This window comes from Paramisgurnus dabryanus, chromosome 9, assembly GCF_030506205.2.
Source record: "Paramisgurnus dabryanus chromosome 9, PD_genome_1.1, whole genome shotgun sequence".
In the NCBI taxonomy this organism is placed as follows: domain Eukaryota; kingdom Metazoa; phylum Chordata; class Actinopteri; order Cypriniformes; family Cobitidae; genus Paramisgurnus; species Paramisgurnus dabryanus.
The window spans coordinates 30,203,970-30,228,764 of record NC_133345.1 but is presented as its reverse complement, the minus strand read 5'-3'; the positions used below and the strand labels follow the sequence as shown (position 1 = coordinate 30,228,764).

The window sequence follows — 24,795 nt, the reverse complement described above, 5'->3', positions numbered from 1 at the left end:
ACTGGTGTACCACAAGGGTCAATATTGGGCCCAATTCTGTTTAGCTTGTACATTAATGATTTAACCAAGGAGTGTGAACAATGTAATATCTTAATGTATGCTTAAAATAAACTGGATGGAAACATGGCTGTATATGAGATCTATATACAGTAAGCTGCTGTCTTCTTCTAAATTTTATATTTTTCATTTAGGTAAAAGCTGCAACATTCGAATCATGACAGATAAGGTTGGCACTTTAGTTGCCAAAATAAATTTCTTCTCATTTGGTGAGAATTTTTATTTTGACGGCTATGTGTTGGTGTGTGTGTGATACCGTGAGCGACGTGCGTCTGTCAGTCCCGGGCTGTAGTCTGTTGAACTCCTCACAGAATCCTGTAAACTCCAACGGGGAGTGAGGAGGTGGAGGCGAGCGCTCGCTGAGGCTATACAGCGTGGACTCATCTGCTGGTATGATCTCCCAACTCTACAACACACACAAACACACACAGTGTGTTATTTGTGTCAGTCTGTTGGATGTGTAGATGAATGTGCGTCAGAATGTCGTGCGTGTGAGTATGCTAGTGCGAGTCTATGCGTTTGTGTGAGCGTGTGTGAATACCTCCGGCGACTCTCTGCGTTCACGGCCTTCTTCATGTTCAGATATTTGTCTTCGTGTGAGAAACGCCCGCTGAGACTCTGTATTTGTGTCCTGTCTCCGCTCATCATCTCTCTGACTGTTTCTGTGAGACAGAACAGAAACTTTAATACTCAAACAAAGACGCAGAAACGCCAGATAAACTCAGAGCAGCTGGAGAAGATCTGAAGACAATCTGTTTATAGTTTGTGCTTATGAAAACTACACAAAAGCCATCAATGTTTATTTGAAACAGCTATCCTGACCCTTTAAAGACAAGTCACAATCTTTTTGTTTTTATTTAAGATCTGAAACAAGTTACTCATGTTTGTTGCATATGTTTATTTTGTGTATGTTGATATTGTACGTTTTGATTATTGTGCGTGTGTGTGTATAAGAATATGGGATCATTACTGTATAGTGGGTCTGTGCCACTGAGTGGTCCTGCTTTCATGATTGACGTAGTAAGTTCGTCCCAGGTTGTCTTGCCTCTCCTCCCAGCCAGGGGGCAGCACAGGCAGCTGATGAGGATTATGAGGACTACACAACTCCTGAGACTCCAGAAACTCCCAACTAGGCTGAAACACACAACATTAAACCATTCAACTGAGTAATGTTTAACAACACAGCACTGTTGTTCATATACAGGTTAAAAGTTTTAAACAATTGTGTTGTATTAGGTGTTTAAGAAATAAAATCAATCATCTAATAATAATAATATTAATAATTATAATAATAATAATAATAATTAAAATTGATACAATTATATTCCCCTAAAGTTAAATGAAAACAGTACAATAATGGGTTAATGTCAGAAAATTTCAGAACCCTCTGTGTGAGAAAGAACAAGTTCTGTCTATTGTGCAAATACATAAAGTTAAGTATAATTGTCATGATCCTGCCAGTCTATCATAGAGGCTGTTTACACTTGGTATTAAGATGTGTTTTCATCGATCGGATCACAAGTGGACGAGAGAGACACATTACGTTTACACCTGGTATTTAAATCCGTTTCTTTTGTCCACTTTCGACCGCTTCTGTCCTGAATACTGTGAGGGGGTGGTCTGTGAGACCGTGGGCGAGTCTCTCTGCTGTCATTCAAACGCGAGCGGGAGTAATTATGAGTTTATATGGACGCAAACTAATATTATGTCGGAGCCCGCTGCTTGTTTAACAAGTATACATGCTGCACAGTGTTTTGTACGTGTGTATGTAAGAGCTTTCTCTGAATTTTCAGCGCAATTGATGAAATAGGATCGCGCAACTTTCACGCTTTCAAATCGAAACTACGGAGAACACCCGCAGTAGTTTTATCAATGAAAGGCTAAAAATAGCGCTGTTCACCATATGTTCACGCCAGAAGACAAAAAGAGACATAAAACTTGTGTTTAATACCTCAGATTAGACAAATGGGCGGAGAGAAGGCGGTCGCGTGTGGCTGTTCGAACACATTCAACCACATTTGCGTTACGCAACTCCAAAGCGATCTGATCGAAAGTGGTTTCCAATACCTCTGGATGTGGTTGAAAGTGGTCGAAAGTGGACGCTTTCAAAACGTTTTGAACACCATTTACACCTGGCATTAACGTCGTCCACTTGTGATCCGATCGACAAAAACGCATGTTAATGCCAAGTGTAAACAGCCTCATAGTTATTCATACAACCCGAATTTTTTATTTGAATAAAATTAAAACTAAAAGACTTTCAAGTCACATGAGCCAATATTTTATACACAATAGAACATAGATAACATAGCAAATGTTTAAACTGAGAAATTTTACAATTGTATGCACAAAATGAGCTCATTTCAAATTTGATTTCTGCTTCAGGACTCAAAATAGTTGGGACAGGGCATGTTTACCATGGGGTAGCATCTCCTTTTCTTTTCAAAACAGTTTGAAAACGTCTGGGCATTGAGGCTATGAGTTGCTGGAGTTTTGGGGCACTATCTTGCACCCAGCGCAATTGACTTTGTCAGTGACGCATGTATCATTTGTATTTTGCCCTCGCGCACAGCAGGTTTTTCCCTCCACAGACACACGTCGGCAAACTAGGGTTTCTCCCAAACATGTACGGGTTTCTCCCATCCCCATACAAAACAACTTCTCTGTCTTTGACTGCTCTTACAAGAACGTCAGTCTCCTCGGCTGTAAACCGCTCCTGGCGTGCGCCTGGTAAATCCGTCATAATAATAGCAATCCGCCATGGAACTTGCGCACTTGCTTTTAAAGGGAATGTTGGATGACATTCTGATTGGTTTATTTGACGTTACGCCCAAAACACACCTATGAATAATGAACCTACTTCAGGGGCTGTCCACACGGAGACGCGTATCACTACATACGTATAAATTTGTTATCGTATTGGCGTTTCATCCACATGGATCCGGCGTTTTGGGAGACTGAATCCGCTATTTTTTGAAACCGGGTCCTAAAGTGGATAAATCTGAAACCGACACCCTTGCGGTTTCGTCTGTACAGCCAATCCGTATATTTTGTGAAGCGAAAACGTCATCACATCACGTGTCGGAAGCATCACACGTAACAGCAACAACAATAACGGCGGATTAAGTGATTGTGTTTGTGCTACAGAAGCTACTAAAGCCTACTAGCTTTATTACAGCAAAATCTATTGCTTCTATGCAATTGTGGTGACCAACAAGCGATAATGGACAACACCATACGTTGGCTATGCGCATGCTCAAAGTCTTCCTCTCCGTGTATAGTGTATATCTGTGGCAGAATTACAGCGCCTTATACTGGTCCGGCATATATACTACACCGCTTTCAGTCGGTTTCAGTGGTTTCGTGTTTACGGATTATTTTTTTAGTGCAAGGAAAAAAATAATCGGATAGGGAATGCACCGGCTTCGTGTGGATATAGCCTCAGACCAACCCCTTATAGATTTGCACCTGGCGCAAGAGTTATTTCTCCCACTGGGAAAATAGCAACAGCGCCCAAGATTTGCCCACAAATTCACTTGCACTTTGCACTTGCATTTCAGATCGTTAAAATAGGGCCCTTGGTGTTGGAATTTGGTCCCATTCTTGCCTTATATAGCTATACAGCTGCTGTATATAGAGTTCGTGGTAGTCTTTGACGTATTTTTCGTTTAATGATGCACCAAATGCATTTGGAGGGAAGTACATGTTGCTCTAAAACCTTTATATACCTTTCAGCATTTACAGAGCTTTCCAAAACAGGTAAGCTGCCCATACTGTATGCACTTATGCACCCCCATACCATCAGAGATGCTGGCTTTTCAACTGAACGCTGATGACAAGCTGGAAGGTCCCCCTTCTCTTTAGCCCGGAGGACACGGCGTCCGTGATTTCCAACAAGAATGTCAAATTTAGACTCGTCTGACCATAGAACACTATTTCACTTTGAAATAGTCAATTTTAAATAAGCCTTGGCCCACAGGACACGACGGCGCTTCTGGACCATGTTCTCATATGACTTCCTTTTTGCATGATAGAGCTTTAGCTGGCATCTGCTGATGGCACGGCGGATTGTGTTTACCGAAAGTGGTTTCTGGAAGTATTCCTGGGCCCATTAAGTAATGTCATTGATACAATCATGCCGATGAGTGATGCAGTGTCATCTGAGGGCACCCAATTAACGTCTCCGGCCTTGTCCCTTATGCACAAAGATTTCTCCAGTTTCTCTGAATTTTTTGATGATGTTATGCACTGTAGATGATGAGATTTGCAAAGCCTTTGCAATTTGACGTTGAGGAACATTGTTTTTAAAGCATTCCACAATGTTTTTACGCAGTCTTTCACAGATTGGAGAGCCTCTGCCCATCTTTACTTCTGAGAGACTCTGCTTCTCTAAGACATACCTTTTATAGCTAATCATGTTACAGACTTGATATCAATTAAAGAAGCGGTGAATCAAATACTCAATTTTAACTTGATACTTTGTTATATAAGAGGTCATCATAGTTAAATGAACATCCTGCAAGTTTCAGAACTGAAAACGTCCGTGCTACTGAAATATAACAGTTTTTGGCACCAAGCCAGTTTTACAACCAAGTGTGGAATTCGGAGAAATATGACGTCAAAGTAGAATTGAAGCACCTCCCCATAGCCAAATACAACGACCACTTTTGTAGCCCCGCCCACAGCTTCGCGTGACACACGTGTGTCTCAACAATCAGTAAACATGTCTTTAAAGATTGCCAAATGTAACCAAAATGACTTTTAAATACATTTTTTCTGATAGACTTTTATTTTGACGCGGTGATCTGTTATGATAGAGCAGTGGTTCTTAACGTTATTCCTGGAGGCCCACTGCCCTGCATGTTTTGTATGTCTCTTTTATCTGGCAGACTCAGTTCAGTTCATTGAGATCTCTTCTAATGAGCTGATGATTTGAATCAGGTGTGTTAAATAAGGGAGACATACAAAATGTGCAGGGCAGTGGGCCTCGAGGAATAACGTTAAGAACCACTGTGATAGAGTAACCATGGTAACGAAGTCTTTGGTTGTGGAAAACCCGCGTGGGAACAACACAGAAACTGAATACTTTAATTCGGAGGCTCGGAAAATAACATTAGGAATGCGTGGATAAAGGTTGTTTTTGAAGAGTTCCAGCTCGCGTGGGGAGTGTTTGATTACCTTGTGTACTGTGCGGATTCACTTGTAAAGAAGCAAGTCGATGCTGGATTTGCAGAGAGACTGTGATTAAAAGCACCACTAATATTGGATCTGACGAAAATGACACAGCAAGTAAGACATTTTACTTTATTTAAGTTACTGCGTTTCACTATTGCTTTGTTAGAAGAGATCGCTTGATATGTCCTGTTGTAACATCCGTGTCTAAACACGTATGTTTGACTGTTTTAATTTACTAAAAACATTAAACGATTAATAAAGGTGCAACACTTAACAATACGATTGTAATTTAACGGTAGAAATATGCAAAGGTAGTGATAAGGAAGGATTTATCAGCCGCAATTTAGATTCTGATTCCGCTTACTGTGTTGTATACGGTAATTTAGGCGAGTTGCGTTTGAACGGTCAAACACTCAACAAAGCTTTTTTATCATATAACTGTGGTATGTAACGTTACGTGTACCTAAGAGCAACCTCACAAGCACAATAGAAATATACAAAGTTATTGATAAGAGCTTATCAGCCGCCGTTTATAATCTGATGCCCGCTTACTGTGTTGTATACGGTACACTTTAGTCACGTTGAGTTTAAAGTTTTGTTTCTACTTTACTGTACGTATTGTCATTTATGTGTATCATCTTTAGCACCCATAATCTTTTGTGGCTCAAACATATATGTGTTCGGCTGCTATTTTCCACATTAATGTTTTTATAACATTTCCCCACATGTAATGACGGGAATAAAGCCATCCAATCATAGCACTGGGTGTTAACGTCCAGGTCTTCAATGCGGCCCGCCCCTTCAAACGAAGCTTTTCTCCAGACAGCCACTAATCCATGTTACAAAATAGCCTACTACTTATTGCTTTTGATGTTTTTGAATGTAAAACCAAGCGAACATCATAAGTAGACCTCAGACAACAGTATAAAACAATAAATTCACCGCCCCTTTAACTTCTCCCAGTTGAATCTTTCAAAACTGCTTGCTTTTTTAGCCGTTTGTTGCCCCGTGCAAACTTTTTTGAGACCTGTAGCAGGCATTCAATTTTAAATGAGCTAATAAAGTGGATAAAAGTGTAAAATTTCTCAGTTTAAACATTTGCTATGTTATCTATGTTCTATTGTGAATAAAATATTGGCTCATGTGATTTGAAAGACTTGTTTGGGTAGTGTTTTGCTGCGTCTCGTTTATGTCCCCGCCCCCTTGTCTTCTCGTTAATAATTCATTATTGGTTAACTCCCCTTACCTGTCCCTTCCCTCGTTGTCTTGTTTAGTTGTCTTATGTGTTCTGTCCTGTGCTGGATCGTTTTGTATATTTTGAACCGTTGCTGTTTGTGGCAACTCAATCTGTTTAGTCAAAGTTTATAGTCAAGTTTGTTAGTCATAGTCAAGTTAGTCTAGTCTCGTCTGCAGTGTCATCTGTTTATGTGATGTTGTTTCCCCCTACGTGGGCCTTTGATTTCTTTTGTTAATAAACCCGTTTGAGTTCACCTCTACCTGCACTTGGGTCCCCTTCCCTGTGAATCATGACAATAATATTTTGACGTGTCTGTTGCATTTTGTTAAGGTATTTAAAATTATTTCAAAGATTATTAACACTTAATGACATTTAAATGAAAGTTTAATGTAATGTTAACCCATAAAGCTACGTCATTTCTTAGGTTTGATAATTATTCTGCTATGTCATGTTTATGACAGCTTTATGACAAGTTATGATGTATTGGTTTATGTCAAGTTATCATAACAAAGACATCTCAAACAATGCCATCTTTGCTTTAAAGGTATAGTTCACTTTAAAATGAAAATCTGTCATCATTTACTCACCCTTATGTTGTTACAAACCTGTATACATTTCGTTGTTCTGATGAACACAAAATAAGATTATTTTGAAAAATGTTTGTAACCAAACCGTTTACTTCCATAGTATTATTTTGTCCTACTATGGATGTGAATAGGGTCCACAAATGGTTTGGTTACAAACATTTCTCAAAATATCTTCCTTGTGTTTTTCAGAACAAAGAAATGTATACAGGTTTGTAACATCCTGAGAGGGAGTAAATGATGACAAAATTTTCATTTCTGGGTGAACTATCCCTTTAAAAATTACATACTTGAACATTAATGACAATTGTCATAAATGTGTATAAAATCTCCTTCATGTTCAAGACACATGTCATGTCAGTCTTATGCACACCCCTTCAAGTAAAGTGTTACCAAGCAGGGTAAAGGTCATGGGTTTGACCCCAAAGATCACACATTTTTTAATATATTTACATTAAAGAGCACCTATTATCTGATTCACAATTTTGCATTTCCTTTGGCGTGTAAGTGTGTACATGTTAAAGACATGCAAAAGGTCCAAATCCCAAAGTAAACGATGATGAGCTGGTTATCGTTTCCAACTTAAATCTCTTTTCTTGGACTACAACAAATACACGGATTGTAGGCAACAGTTTACGTCCTCGGCCTGTTGACGTGCATTTTCTGGATCAGATTCGGCTCGTATTTGGGTCATTCTACGGAAATGTTTCCATTTTTCTGTCTTTACAGCCTTTACAAAAATATTACACTTGAAAAACACTTTAGGGTTACAATTTTTTATATTTTAAAATGAAACAATATGTTATTTGAACAATTACATTTTCTTGAGCTATCAATGTAGCAATATTTTATTTTTATTAATTAATTAGAATTCCAAGCACCACAGAAGTACTCGTCCCCACATTCATGTACAGAGGGAAAATGCTTTATTTTGAGATCAAAAACAGTGTTTTGTTCCATTTAAAATACAATAATGTGTCCATAACTATCAAATATATGATGTAAATTACATTAAAAAACAAAATGATAAATAATTATTATAAAATATATAATGAAAGTAGTGGTCCCCTGGAGTTGTGTCACTGGTGTTACCATTTAACAAAAGCTTTTATTTTGAAATAAAAATCACAATGACGACAACACTTGACGTCCTTCATTCAATATCCTGGAGATCTATAAAGAGAAGCCCATGGTAAGTCCACTGTCTCTTTTCAGTTATCAGAAATCTTCTCATTTATCTCATGATTTCACATGAAGCTTTTAGTTTAAGTCACTGGTATAGTCTCCTTTATTGTTTGAGAATTGCAAAAAACTAGAATACAAATGGATTAAACTACTTAATTTAGTGAGTAAACAATGATTGACAACATTTGGTTTGATATTTTGCAGCAGCAATTTTATAAAATGCAGTTTTCATGATGAAAAATTAAAAATAATATTTCATTAACACCTTTAATATTGCTAAAGAAGTAAGGTAACACCAGTGTCAAAAACATTGTGTATGCAGTCTTTAAAATTGATTTCTTTTTCTAACATTTAAACTTAGACACATTATTAGATTACTCTTTGACTGTATGAGTACACATAAATGACAGCTTAATGATTTTTTATTTTTTTGTGTGCATGTACTTAAGACATCTTGCATACCAAAAGTGGAAGTTTCTGTAGAATGATCCATTAATAAGGTAGTAAAGATAATATTAACTCCTGTCATTATTGTATTAAAAGCTGCTCTTACAAATACTGTAAGGAGCGTCATATTTTGGGCTGATGTCAGAGGTATTCAGGCCAATCACAACGTACTGGCTAGCTGGCCAATCAGAGGACACTGTACCTTTCAGAACGATGAGCTTTGTATAAAATTAACGCGTTTTAGGAAGGCAGGGCATAGAGGAGCAACAAACATGTACAGTATGTGGAAAATAATGCTTTATGAAAGGGATAGTTCGGCCAAAAATGATATTAAACCCATGATTTACTCACCCCCAAGCTGTCCGAGTTGCATATGTCCATCGTTTTTCAGACAAACACATTTTCGGATATTTTAGAAAATGTTTTAGATCTTTCAGTTGATTAAATGTAATGTTACGGGGTCCACAACCTTCAAGTCCAAAAAAAGTGTGTCCATCCTTCACAAATTAAATCCAAACGGCTCCAGGATAATAAACAAAGGTTTTCTGAGGGTAATCCACGTGGTGTTGTTGTAGAAATATCCATATTTAAAACTTTATTAACGAAAATAAATACCTTCCGGTAGCGCCGCCATCTTAGACTCCTCTGTATTCAGGAGAGAGTATTAGCGTAGTGTACGCACTTTTCTCAGTGACGTATGACAAATTCGGAGGGCACAGAGCAGCAGAGTAGCCTCCGTAGGCTGCGTAAGCACTCATCCTGAACGCGGACGCGACTGAAGATGGCGGCGCTACCGGAAGGTATTTATTTTCGTTAATAAAGTTTTAAATATGGATATTTCTACAACAACACCGCACGGATTACCCTCAGAAGACCTTTGTTTATCATCCTGGAGCCGTTTGGATTTAATTTGTGAAGGATGGACGCACTTTTTTTGGACTTGAAGGTTGTGGACTATGAGTGGACCCCGTAACATTACATTTAATCAACTGAAAGATCTAAAACATTTGATAAAATATCCGAAAATGTGTTTGTCTGAAAAACGATGGACATATGCAACTCGGACAGCTTGGGGTTGAGTAAATCATGGGTTTAATATAATTTTTGGCCGAACTATCCCTTTAAAGCATAAACTACGCAAACACATTGTATTATACCAAATACTAAAAATAACATTGTATTTAGCAACGTAATATGTGCTCTTTAAATGACAAACATGTTCCTATAGACGCATTTCATTATTCGGTGCCGTGATGAATACAGAAACATTATGTATTACTCTGCAATGGTTGCATACGCTCCTGTCACGTTCTTCGCACCGTCTCTGGATGAATGTGGGGAAAACTTTCTCTAAAGTCATGAATCTATGTCTAAGGTATGCAAAAAAAGCAAAGTAACAAGTGTTTACATATCCAGTTTTTAAAATCGATTTTAATACGATAATGCTTACTGCGATTATGAGCAGTGTTGAGGAAAGTTACTTTTAAAAGTAATGCATTACAATATTAAGTTACTCCGAACAAATTACTTTTCATTACTTTTCATGCAAAGTAATGCTAACGTTACTTTTAGTTACTTTTGCGTTACTTTTTCTTGGCTGAGGCTTGATCTCTTTTAGGCCTTGCAGGTGTTTTTTATGACTGAAAAGTTCTGCATTTTAAAAATTGCACATTTTATCACAAAAATGTCGAGCTCTGGCCTGCCATCTCAGTTTCTGACTCAAACTGTTCCCACACAGGCGTGTACGCATAGAGTGCATAATGAGACTACGTTTAGTTTAATTAAGTACATAATTTTTTTAGCGAAATAATTAAACTAAAAGTAACTTGCATTACGTTTTTTAAAAAGTAACTCAAATATTAATGTGCACATTTAAAAAGTAATGTGTTACTTTACTCGTTACTCAGAAAAGTAATATTATTACGTAATGCACGTTACTTGTAATGCGTTACCCCCAACACTGATTATGAGCATAATGGCATTATTCTGATCGAAGTATTGTGTTTACAGGTGTCATTGCAAAATTTGTGTGTACCAAAATTGCATTATGGGGTGCATGTAAACGTGGTGAGTTACAGGTTTAATGCGCTAATCAGTACAGTGACCCATTTAGAGGTTAATCACCCATCTGTTCATCAGACTAGAGTTACAGTATGTTACCGGTCATTGAACTGGGAGGCAATTTACAGAACACTACTCTTGTGTCAAAACCCCTGAGGATCAGTCATGGTTAAAGGGATAGTTCACCCAAAAATGAAAATGATGTCATAATTTCTCATCCTCATGTTGTTCTAAATCTGAATGAATTTCTTTTTTCTGATGAACACAAAATAAAATATTTTGATAAATGATGGTAAGCACACAGCTGATTGTAACCATTGACTTCCATAGTAGGAAAAACAAATACTGTGGAATTCAATGGGTACCGTATGGGTCAACTGTGTGCTTACAATCATTTATCAAAATATATTCTTTTGTGTTCATCAAAAAAAGTCCATAAAGATTTTTTTGGGTGAACTGTCCCTTTAAAGTCTGTTCTCAGGCAAATACATTAGTGTAGAAGAAGCTGGCGTTGGTGCATGCGAGTAACATTTTGAGGTATGCTTACATCCGAATTTTCAATCTGTTCAGCTGGGTCATCCTCTGTATCACTGTTCTTGGGGAGGTAAGTCATTTTCAGTCTGAGATGACCTTTCACCCTTGACTTGTGACTGCATGATAAGAGATACAACAACGGTAGATCAACATCAAAGGCACAAAACTCAACTGTATCAAGAGTGTTGATATGTACATGTTTCAGATGACAACAGTCCACATAACATCATAGCGGGTCAAAGGGCTTATCGGCAACAATGGATTTGAAACCGGGTTTGGAGGAAAACATGCAGGTATCCAAGTGATAAAAACAGCAGTAAAAATTTCCGCTAACCTTCTCGGGTGCAACAGAAAGTCCTTGAACGTGTAGGGTCTTTCGTTGTTTGGATTTTCTGTCTGTGGACAACATTTTTAAAATATCAGCAGCTTGCTTGCATTTCAATGTGACATTCGATTAAACTTTAGATTTATTTGACATTATTTGTTAGCAATGGTGAAAACAGACTTTATGAACACGCACATAAAGAGTGTTAATGTTAAACTTTAATGTCACCGTGACTCATAATGAGCTGCAACTGAGCTACTCTCAAGACTAATTTTACAATGTTATCCATGTTAAAATGGGAGCGCCTCTAAAGACATGAGACAGACCTTCTAAAAATAACAGCCAACGTCAAAATTTACACTAAATCTGGAGATTAAACAAAACATACAAGAGAAGAAACAAGTGTTTAATACACATTATAAAATAACCATTGACACTCACTGGGATCTGATGAAGAGGAACATCCACTTGTCCGAGGAAATCATCTCTCGTCTACATCGAAACACAGATTGACAGTAAGATTTAAAACAGACAGGATTTTAACAATTTTTTAGATATTGAGCAGTTAAATGGCTTACATATTAAAGGGATAGTTCACCTAAAAATGAAAATTCATTTTCTCATGTTGTACGGGTTTATTTTTTATGATGAACACAAAAAAAATATTTTGATAAATGATGGTAAGCACACAGCTGATTGTAAACATTGACTTCCATAGTAGGAAAAACAAATATGATGGAATTCATCATCATTTATCAAAATATCATCTTCATCATTTATAATAATATTTGCTTCCCTACTATGAAAGTCAATGGTTACGGCAGCTGTGTGCTTACCATCATTTAATAAAATATCTTTTTGTGTCCATCAAAATAAAAAAACGCATACAGAACATGCGGATGAGTAAATGATGACAGAATTTTTATTTTTGGGTGAACTATCACTTTAAGGCATTATGTTTGAGTGTAATCCACTTAAAAGCGGGGTACATGATGTCTGAAAGCCAATGTTGACATTTGAAATCACCTAAACAAACACGCCCCTACCCAAATAGAATCTGGACCTTCTTTTGATAGACCCGCCCCACACATATACAACCCTGCTGATTGGCTACAAGTGAGTTTTGGTACTCGGCCCGACTCCATTTTCCAAAGTGTGTTTCAAAATTGTGCACCCCGCCTTTAAAGCAGAGGTCTTCAACTTTTTTCTGGCAAAAGACCCCTAGTAAGTACATGTATCAAATTAAGACTGGATTTATCATTATTTGTATACACGGATACATACTGTTAACATACATAACATAGAGGCATACAGGTTTTATCTAGCAAAACAATCGTCATTTAAAAAAATAAAAAAGGTCTTTCAGTCAACTAAATGGAGAAAAATCGTGAAATATTTTCCTTAAAAAATGTAGTTTCTTCTCAACTGAATAAAGAAAGACCTAAACATCTTGGATGAGATGTGGGTGAGTATATTATCAGGATTTTTTAATGAAAGTTGAGTAATCCTTTCAGAACACCCTAGGGACCACATACATACAGTAGCAAAATGGTAGCAATTATATACATTTATTTATTTAACAACTTGCAAATGAGAGAGCTTTTAAAGGAATAGTCCATTTTCTTAAAAGAAAAATCCAGATAATTTACTTACCACCATGTCATCCAAAATGTGGATGTCTTTCTTTGTTCAGTCCAGAAGAAACTATGTCTTTTGAGGAAAACACTGCAGGATTTTTCTCATTTTAATAGACTTTAATAGAGCCCAACATTTAATACTTAACTCAACACTTAACAGTTTTTTTTCAAGTGAGTTTCAAAGGACTATAAACGATCCCAAACGAGGCATAAGGGTTTTATCTAGCGAAACAATTGTCATTTTTGACATAAAATTATGCTCTTTTAAACCTCAACTTTTTGTCTAGGTCCGGTCCAGCGTGACCTAACGTAAATGCGTAGTGACGTAGGGAGGTCACGTGTTACATATATAAAACGCACATTTGCGGACCCTTGTAAACAATAAACTGACACAAAGACATTAATTAGTATCAGTTGACATACAACAACGTAGGAACGGTCCTCTTTCAACACATTTGTAAACACTGGGGCGGAGTTTCGCGTTCGTCTTCTGTGACCTCTTGACGTCATGACGTATTGCGTGGGGTCACGCTGACGCATCATGACCGGATCTAGATGAAAAGTTGTGGTTTAAAAGTGCATATTTTTATTTTTATTGTCAAAAATGACAATCGTTTCGCTAGATAAGACCCTTATGCCTCGTTTGGGATCATAAGAGTCCTTTGAAACTCCATTGAAAAAAACTGTTAAGTGTTAAGTTTTGGGCTCTATTAAAGTCCATTAAAATGAGAAAAATCCTGGAATGTTTTCCTCAAAAAACATAATTTCTTCTCGACTGAACAAAGAAAGACATCAACATTTTGGATGACATGGTGGTGAGTAAATTATCTGGATTTTTCTTTTAAGAAAATTGACTATTCCTTTAACATTTTGTCTAAAGAACAACAAACAGTAAGTATAGTACACAAAGCTATGTGTATGTGGAAGATGCGTGTGTGAAAGTTGAGGATATTTATAAATCTTTTTTCATACAGATCATCTCCAGAAACTGTACAGAAACTCAATATTAAAAACCTAAAGTACTCCAAATAAGTACCCTATCAGAAAAAGGTACAAAAGCTGTCACAAGGGCGGTAACATTTAAAAAAGTACACCTTTGTGCCCAAAGGGTGCATATAACGGCGCTTTTCTATTTCATAGTACCCCACGGTTTGGGTCGGGTCAGCTTACTTTTGGGGGCTTTTCCACTGGGTGCAGTACGTAGTCCCCATACTTTTTTAGTACCACCTCGATCGGGGTTCCAAGCGAGCCGAGCTGATACCAAAATGTAGAGGTCGACCGATATGGCTTTTTCTCTGGCGATGCCGATTTTTAGAAATCAGGGCAGCCGATGGCCGATATGTTTGGCCGATTTTCTATATGTACATAATAATCAAAATGTTCTCATCATTAGCAGATATTTTAAATGTAAAAATGTCACTATTTAAGTCAAAGTATTTAAAAAAATGATGACTGGTCTTTCTGAAGAGTTTTACAACCTCCTCTGCACCATGCATTTATCAGACACAGATATTACCTGACACTCTGCTGTCATCATCTTTGATCAGTTTTTTACCATGGCTTTTATTGCTTTGTAGGATAAAATCCTTATTTGGTAGACCTGATAAATTATTTATTCATCATAAAGTTAACATAGTAAATGTCTATGTTTTTTAGTTGAGACTGTTATTTAGGGCAAATCTTTCTAAACACATTTACCTTCTCATTTCTGAGGCGCTATAAGTGACTGATTGTGCTGACAGTGACGTCTTGTGAGTTTAGTGTTGGGACAGATCTGTTGTTTCAACCGTTCATTCAAACGAATCCGTTCAAAGGAGTCAGTTCGCGAATCCGACGCGCTGTGTTCTAATCCAGGCTGAGCAGCGCAAAACTGTAAACAAAGTGTTACTGTAACAACACGAAAAACATTTCCTCGGTGGATATGATTTGGTCTTCCGACCTTTCGCAATCGAGTCAGTTTTGTTTTGAGTAATAAAAGCAAGGAGACAGTTTAAAGACAGAAAGTGTGCGCGCGGCTCTGCTCTCTCTGTCACGCAAAAAAAACTCATCATTACTCATTAATCACATGAAATGAGCCTAATCTTTGCACAGACAGTGCACCGCGAGACATAAGCCCGTCGCGCTGTTGTACTGGCTGCTTAATTCACGCGATCTCGCCATCGTTTACTAAAGCTGTTTGTGAACAAGGCATGGCTGCACACACACGGGACGGGAGCGATCTGCTTGCAGCAAGAGGCAGCGTCACGAGTTCTACAACAACGCTTAGGTGCCCGCAGATGCGCCTGCCTATTAATCGGCCTAATTTTGCAGCAAAATCGGCCAAGGCCGATTTTTTTAAAATATGCCAAAAATCGGTCAATTAATCGGCCGGCCGATAAATCGGTCGACCTCTACCAAAATGTGACCCGAACACACTGTAGATCACTGATTGGTCTGAGAGAATCGTCACTACCAGCGTCATCACGCTTATGTAAAAGATTAGCTTTACCTTCGTGCTAGCTTGCGCTTTCTCGAGTAAACCTGTTGTCATTTGTGCTTTCCTGTAAGTTCCCAAACTCCCTTTTAGCGATGAAAAACATCCACAGGTTGAGAATCAGAAACACCATAACAGTTTTTTCCAGACTTGAAGTTTGTGGCGGCACATTTGCGACGCGCACGTCCGCATATATGCTTAAAGGGATAGTTCGGGCAAAAATTATATTAAACCCATGATTTACTCACCCCCAAGCTGTCCGAGTTGCATATGTCCATCGTTTTTCAGACAAACACATTTTCGGATATTTAAGAAAATGTTTTAGATCTTTCAGTTGATTAAATGTAATGTTACGGGGTCCACGATCTTCAAGTCCAAAAAAAGTGCGTCCATCCTTCACAAAATAAATCCAACCGGCTCCAGGATGATAAACAAAGGTCTTCTGAGGGTAATCCGCGCGGTGTTGTTGTAGAAATATCCATTTTTAAACTTTATTAACCAAAATAAATACCTTCCGGTAGCGCCGCCATCTTAGTAGCGTCCGCATTCAGGATGAAAGCTTACGCAGCCTACGGAGGCTACTCTGCTGCTGCTCTGTGCCCTCGCCCTCCGAATTTGTCATACGTCACTAAGAAAAGTGCGTACACTACGCTAATACTCTCTCCTGAATACAGAGGAGTCTAAGATGGCGGCGCTACCTGAAGGTATTTATTTACGTTAATAAAGTTTTAAATATGGATATTTCTACAACAACACCGCGCGGATTACCCTCAGAAGACCTTTGTTTATCATCCTGGAGCCGATTGGATTTAATTTGTGAAGGATGGACGCACTTTTTTTGGACTTGAAGGTCGTGGACTATGGGTGGACCCCGCAACATTACATTTAATCAACTGAAAGATCTAAAACATTTTATAAAATATCCGAAAATGTGTTTGTCTGAAAAACGATGGACATATGCAACTCGGACAGCTTGGGGGGGGGGAGAAAATCATGGGTTCAATATCATTTTTGCCCGAATTATCCCTTTAAATGCAACTAAAATGAGGCTCGACTGACGCCACAGGTGTTTGCACAGAAACTCATGTGAGACAGCGGTAGTAATAAACGCGATGTGCAAACATCTTTTGTGGTGGTTAATTTTAATTTTGTGGCGGACTGAGAAATAAATGAATGTATACACATATACATATACTAGGGGTGGCACGGTTCACAAAACCCTCGGTTCGGTTCGTATCACGGTTCTATGGTCACGGTTCTCGGTTCAGTACGGTTCTTGTTGTTATTTTTTCTTTAAATTTTTAACACTCCAGGAATGTATTATCTTATTAATGTATTAATTATCCATAATTTAGGATACAGTATTAAAAAAAAAGTTATATCATGTAATCATGCACAAACTGAATTTGACTTTAAGCACATTATTGGGACCATCCCTGAGGAAAGCCAGGTGAGATTTTGAAACAGCAAGAGGGAAGACATTGATGATTTCAACATGCTTTTCATTTATTTGGCAAAAAAGAGAATGTGTATTGCCATCTACATTAACTTTATGTGCATTTTTAGCACACAAAGATAACTTGCATTTATTAGAATGCCAACTTCAGTGTAGCTCTTAGATTTATCACTGAGGCTGCTTTAATACTGAGAGTATATGTGAACGAGAGAGAAACATAACCTTTACACCTGTAATATTTAAATCCGTCTCTTTTGTCCACTTTTGACCACTTCTGTCCTGATTACTTTGAGGGGAAATTTCTGAAATAAGATCGCGCAACTTTCACACGCTAGCAAAATGAAACTACGCGGAAATCAGCCGCTTTAATTTTATCAATGAAAGGCTAAAAATAGCGCTAAAGACGTAAAACAGTACCTCAGATTAGATAAATGGTCGGAGAGAAGGCGGTCTCCTGTGGCTGTTCGAGCAGTTCAATCTATTGTTTTATTTCCGCTGTCATCATAGGTAACATGAAATAAAAATATGTTTCCACACACCAAACTTATACGACGCTGGCGCATCCTCCAACTGCGGACAGACTTCCTTTTCTCTCCCACTTGCCATTTCTATACGTAACATAACCTGCAGTACTTATACTCGAAACCACCTCTTCTTTCGCGCGAAAGGGAAACACGCTATCTGAGGTCACATACAGGGCATGAGACATTGCGCATGCCATGAACCGTTGAACCGTGCGGTACACACGCGCTCCGAACCGAGACAAGCGAACCGAACGGTTCGGATTTTTTTCATGGACCGTGCCACCCCTAACATATACATATATATACACACACACAAGACGTTGTACTCCACATGAACGGCCATAGTAGTATAAATTTAATAATTTCCCAATTTTTCTGTGTTTTTTCTGTAAAGCTGTTTTGAAACCCTGTAAAAAAGCCCTATAAATGTGACTACTTATATACGTCCTAAAGCTCATGCTAAAATTAATGAGTTGATATACATAAAAGATGTCAATAAACAGTGTATTTTGTGTATGTTATTTTAATTGTTTGATCCATTTATGAATCTTTTTCCACGTTTTCCTATCCATATAAACTTTGTACCCAACAAACACACATACATAACCCACAACACACAGGCTGTGCTTCACATGAAAACAAACCTCAGGGCGTCACCGAATCCTGCTGAGGTTTAGTTTAGTTTAGTTAGTGAGGTTTAGTGCTTCTGTTTTCCTCTCCATCAGCCCTAGCAATTTGTTTGTGACCCCAAAACTCGTACAAATCCAACATAACAGTCTTAAATAATCCATAAACAAGCTCTCCGTTCCATTATGAACATACTCAGACAGTCAGTACAGTACAGAGGTTATTGTTTACAATGATACATATCCATGTTTTATTTATAGATGATAGATGATGCTTTATAAAGGTAGACTTCCCCGGTCTCGCCCTCAGACTGCAAATGATGTATGAAGCTAAAAGTAGGCCAGAAGACAAAACTAAAGGAACAAAGAGCGAGTTTGTTTTCAGAACACAACCGAGAAACGTTTCCAGCCTGCACTGGTTTAACTTTTAAAATATTAGACCAAATACACACACACACACAATATCATTAAACCAGAAGTATTATAAGTTAAGCGCACATCACTTTTATAAGGCATGTCAGATGTTTGATTATAGTGACACATATCTATTATCATCACTGCGATCCTGCACATGACTTTTAGGGTTTTATTTTACAGCGTCTATAAACCAACAATGACTTAAACACAAACATATTCCCTCATTCTTCACAATCTGCCTCACATTTGCCTATTTTACTGAATTCAGGTCAAACCACAGAGTAATTTTGTCACTGCACCGGTCCCAGATGTCAAACTCACCATACCCTGTCTGTACCACGGTAAAGCACCAGAGGCAGCATTAGGAGAAATCTCTGCTAGTGCTCTGCACACACGCTCTCATAGTTAGTAAGATAAACTAGTTAAGCCCAACACAGCTTGCCTAGTATGTTAATATTGCACAAAACAATATTATATTTACTGTATGCAATCCAGAAAAGTATTATACTGTACCATATAAAAAGACATCACAACGGTATCTTTGCAAAGAAGTGCAGTATAGTATAAAGTATTGTGATGCAGTATATTGCTGCACAGTGTAGCCTCTCCTACAATAAAGCCAGCTATATCAAGAGAAGATAAAACTATAGTAAATCTAGAGAAACTACTTCTTTTATGGTAAAATAAAGCAGTATTTAGGGATGCAAAAAACAATCGTGTGAAAGCAGTCGGATCGGTTTGGCCTCATCTGTCCTGGTAATGAGAGGGAAAATAAAAAACGATGGCAGATGTCAAAAGACGTAATGACGTTGGATCAAAGAGAAACATTTTCTTCTACACAAGCATGTTTGCTGAAACACATCAGCAGGTCCTTGAGATAACACGCAGCTCGCTCAGAAAAATTTACAAAACCTTAAAGGCCATGCGGTGGATCTATAGCAACACTGTATTGTTTGTTGATTTATTCTTTATGCCATTCCAGCATCTATGGCTATATTCATGGAGAGAACTGGTTAATCCATACACAAGTTGATCTGGCAGCAACACTGTATTAAATATTATATCACACTATAGGGGCCCTATCTTGCACCCAGCGCAATTGACTTTGTCAGTGACGCATGTATCATTCGTATTTTGCGCCGGCGCACAGCGGGGTTTTTCCCTCCACAGATGCACGTCAGCAAACTAGGGAATGAACTTGCGCTCCCTGGGCGGTTCAGCGCAAAAAGGAGGCGTGTTGCGGCGCAAACCATCTCTTTTGCTATTTTGCAGTTTCAAAAAACAATTGCGCTACTAACCAAAAAAAACTAGTCTAAAGTCAGTGGCGCGTTGCGCGTGGTTCATTATGCTATTTTAAGGGCGCATGCTTGACCATAATGTATAGCGTGCACAACGCGCATACACTTTGCTTATCTAATCTACACGATGCAACAGTTATTTTTGCAAATAATAAATTGTTACACTTAAAAATATTAATACACGAGATAAGGGGAATCATAGTGGTGAGCATTGTGGTGATATTTTTTATTTATTCTCATGCAAATAACGATTAAAATATTTTCATAACTTTGTTGTGTGGCTGTATTACGTTTATTTTATGTAAATAATAGTTAAAATGTTTTCATAAGAAACCTTAATGTATATGAACTTGATTTGTAAGAGTACTTTGGGGTTGGACCTTGCTTGCGTTTCTTGGGTCCGATTTCAAAGCTCCCAAACACTTTCAGCGGTGAGGGTGGACGCAGCGATGTCCTCTGCTGGCGTCAAGTCCTGAGGCAGATCCACCTCCCGTTACACGGCGTGCCCGATTTATGCTGGCAAGCGTGGGATTCCCCCGTACAAGAACGTGGGTCTCCTCGGCTGTAAACCGCTCCTGGCGTGCGCCTGGTAAATCCGTCATAATAATAGCAACCCGCCATGGAACTTGCGCCCTTGCGTTTAAAGGGAATGTTGGCTAGCGTTCTGATTGGTTTATTTGACGTTACGCCCAAACCACACCTATGAATAATGAACCTACTTCAGACCAACCTCTTATTGATTTGCGCCCGGCGCAAGAGTTATTTCTCACGCCGGAAAAATAGCAACAGCGCCCAAGATCCGCCCACAAACTCACTTGCGCGTTGCGCTTCGCACTTGCGTTTCAGATCGTTAAAATAGAGCCCTAGATCTCAATTACGTATTCAAATATCAATTTTGACGTTAAAATCCATACATCCATTGCAAGATGATTCAAGGTGTGCCATTCATGAGCCATTAAATTATTAAGATTTCTTTGGAAAAAGCAGCTCTACCTATAAGAGAGGAGATAAAGAGTTTGGTTCCAAAACGCAATAAATCCATTTTGACAAATTTTGGTAAAAACGTGTTTTCTATACCAAGAAAGTGACAAGATAAAAAACACTATTTTCTGTTACAAACTTTCACATAGCATTTTAGGTTATAAAAACATAAAAAATTCAAATCTATAACTTGATTTTCAAAGATTTATTATAAAAACGAATTATTTTTTTCCACAAAATGCAATAAAGTTTTTTTTTCAAAATTCTATAAATCAATTCAATCAATGTATAAATGTGCATTAATTTTTGCCATTTTATATTCATTTAGTTGAACAGTTGTACACACTGATTAAAAAAATAAACATTAATGGCATTAATCAAAACACTTACTCTGTCATATTAGGAACACTGTCATTGGGGCGCGGTTATACTTGATGTCGTATTTTACACATCCATCAGCTGTGATTCTCATTGACTTTGAGTAAAATTATGGAAAGTTTATCATAAGATCCCCTGGGGTCAATGTGTTAGCACGAGAGAAGCTAGATGCTGTCGGGAGAACAAGCGATCGTCTCCCGAGTGCCTCTCGCGTAAATTATTAGATGTTGATGGCTTCCATTTCTTTCCCGTCACAGAAAACCACCACAGGTTTATCAATGCTATTAAAGTATTATTTTGTTTTTGTTTGTTTGTTGATCACAAAGTACAAAGTAGATGAGGAAAACTAGGACTCTGTGTACTCAACGCGCCGCCATTGTTTGTTTACATTGCGTGGAATGGTGCGCTGTAATTTGTGGAGCGGATTTATTGCATTCTGTAGAAAAGGAAGAGTGGCGTTTCTTGTGTTTTGGGAAAAAAGGGAGAAAAGATGACAGAATAACACGGCGGATATTGGATTTTGCATAAAATTAAGAATTTACTTTTAAATACTGACCTGATATAATACTGATTTTTAAATTCATTTTTTAAATAAACTTAATGAGGCGTGCCAGGCTTCATGCAATTTCATTCATAATAAATCCACTGAGCGGTCAAGCATCATTAAAGGAGAGACGTCACTCAAGAGATAACAGCTAAAGCCTGATAAGAACTAATCATACACATAAACCACTGTGGAAAAACACACACATAAATACACAGTCATTCACAAACACACCGCCACCCTATACACACACATACACACACACAAACCCCTATCACACAGTGCCAATAAGGGTAAAGGCTAGAGTTAACTCCACGTGAAACTGGTTTCTATCACACTGTTAAAATCAGAGACAGAGAGAATCTGCAAATGAAATGAGTTCAGGGGTGAGCAAGCGAGACACCTGATGCTTCGAAAACATGCCACGGCTGATAGACATCCCACTGGGCAGCAAACATATTATCCTTAACAGAACAGGAGTCACATCGTTTGGACCCCAACTCCACCAATCGCCGGCCTCTCTTCTGACCTTTGGCCCAACAGCTGAGAGCCGCCATGTGTGGCCGATGAGGATCATGTTGAATCCAGAGGGCTGACCAGCGTTGTGCACGGCCAGACTAACTGGAGTCGAGCAGAATATTTTAGAGGCGGTGTATTTATAGATTGCGGGCTGGGAGAGATATCTACGATTATCCCAAAGCGACAAACTTACACTGAGTGCTTACAAATGTATCAATAAAAACAAAAAGACTCCTATAAAACAAAACACGTGCATGGAAGTCACAAGCTAAAGGGTTTCATTTTGAAATCGTATCTGTCTGCAAACCAAATGGAGTTAATAGTTGTAATGCATCTCTGTACTTCTGAAAGTTTGTGTGCACAACACTGCTTATTTGTGGGAATTAACAAAACGCACAAGCAAAAGCAGCAAAAATTTGTCCTCTAAATTAGGATCGCAAAATGAAAAAAATGCAACAAATGTCTCAGTATTTTAAATAATCTTTAAAAAAGGGCTCTTAATAAATGTAAGAAAGACATGGTTATTTAAGAACCTCTGACTAAAAGTTTTTTGGGGAATAAAAATTGTTATCCTAACCCTAACCATTTACAAAAACTTTACTTTTGTAAGAAAATTCATAAATACTAAGAAAAAAAAGTTAGTTAAGTTGACCTAAATTCGCATCCGCACACAACTAAGATAAAAAAGTCCATGAGAACATTTCCATTTAAAGAAACACAAATTTTACATCTCTACAATACTGTTCTTCCTGCAAATGTGCATAGATATAAAATGTAAATGTTTAAAATCTTTGAAACGTAAAAAAAACCTTGATAAAATTCTTTTTATCAAACATTTTCAATGCACCATTTGCACAATACTCCATCCAAAGCAACCACGTTCCGACATCCAAACAACTACTCTAATGCCAAACAATTTAAAGAAAATAACTTAATATATATTAAATAATATTTTAAAACAACTAAAATGACACTTTTATGTAATAAAACGGTATTTTTCACTATTCAAGAGAAATGCTTACTGTGGCTCTGCTCTCTACACAGGTAGGAACGTGATCCTTTGTGCCGGTTGCGCTGCTATCCTTTGGAGTGTTTGTTTTTTTTGTACCTGTGCCACGAGACACATGGATGTGCACATGTGGAGGGCCATTCCCGGAGTGAATGTGTGCGCCATTTGAAACGAGACAAGATATCTCCGTGTTTTCGCAAGGAACCTCCAAAGAAATGCTCCTGTGAAGAACATGACGGGAGTCTTTTTTTGAGGAATTACTACTAGTCGGACAGGTATTGTGTCTCCTTTCTGTTGACGGCGGCCGTCCGCTTGGTAGCATACAAGCCGAGGTGCTACGGTAAAGCTTGGCTTTCTGGGATACTGGCACGTCATCTGATTGCGGACCGTCGGGAGGTTTGGAACAGTCGCCGTTAAGCTTTGACTTGGCTGGATTTCCTTTCTTTGAAGGAAGTCGCAGTAAAACGCTGGAGTGTCTTTCCGTTCGCTCTGGCCCTGACGGTTGATCTGCAGATACATTGAAATTAACCATGGCTTTGGCGTCTCTTTGCTCTGCTGACGCGCAGCTGGTTTTGGACAGCCGCAGACCGTTCACAGCCGTGGCGACGGATCCCTTGGACGTCAATTGCGTGTCATCGTGCGGCACATCAGTGCTGGACAGCTGCATCTGATGGGAGGTCTGAAAAGAACCACGTCCAGATGGGGGCAAAGGGGGAATCATGGGAGACGCAACCGGACTGACGGGGGACGCGGGCGGCGTTGTGCAGGGACTCCGTGGGAAAATCACCAAAGAAGAGCAGCGACGCAAAGGTGCCCTCGCTTTCCGCCGCGTGACGGTCTTATCCTGAGCCTGAGTCTTTCGATCCGGCACTTCAGATTCGAATATGCTATTACTGCTGCAGTAACCCGGATCGCTTGCCGTGCTACTGCCGCAAGAACCTCCATCGTACCCGCTCCCGTTTCCTCCCTCACAGCTCGCGATTTCTCCCTCCTCTCCGTCCGTATCACCGCTCTGTTTGCAAGGCTGCAAGGAGATCTGCACCGTGCTTTTCCTGCACCCTCCATTTCCGTTTACCTTGGGGATAAATACTGTAGAGTGGCGCTGTAAATTACCGTACTCTGGTGACAAGGGCGGCAAATTCAGGGCCAGCTGTCTCGGAGTCACCTTCATGTGGACAGAACTGTACGCCAGTCCCTCAGTCGAGTTTCGGCTGGCACCAGCGAGCCCGCAGTCTTCGGCATGACTGCAGCTATCGGACAGAGGGTCTGTGTTGCTTCTCCTCGAAGCGAAATGCAATCGCAGTTGTCGTGCCATGCGGTCCTATTCC

General features: G+C 38.8%; 1 protein-coding gene across 2 annotated transcripts in view; it reads right to left on the bottom strand.

Annotated features, from left to right (window-relative positions):
• The window catches only part of nedd4a (NEDD4 E3 ubiquitin protein ligase a), a 47,489-nt gene that overhangs the window by 10,880 nt on the left and 11,814 nt on the right, over positions 1-24,795 (bottom strand). The window contains exons 6-12 of one of the 2 annotated variants that reach the window (XM_073815785.1): positions 23,481-24,542; positions 12,047-12,097; positions 11,615-11,676; positions 11,294-11,396; positions 1,028-1,191; positions 599-719; positions 314-463 (exon numbers count right to left, since the gene is read on the bottom strand). In XM_073815785.1, the coding sequence (XP_073671886.1) occupies positions 314-463; positions 599-719; positions 1,028-1,191; positions 11,294-11,396; positions 11,615-11,676; positions 12,047-12,097; positions 23,481-24,542 (1,713 nt within the window). The remainder of the gene's footprint in view (positions 1-313; positions 464-598; positions 720-1,027; positions 1,192-11,293; positions 11,397-11,614; positions 11,677-12,046; positions 12,098-23,480; positions 24,543-24,795) is intronic. The other variant, XM_065283691.2, reaches the window with a different exon arrangement.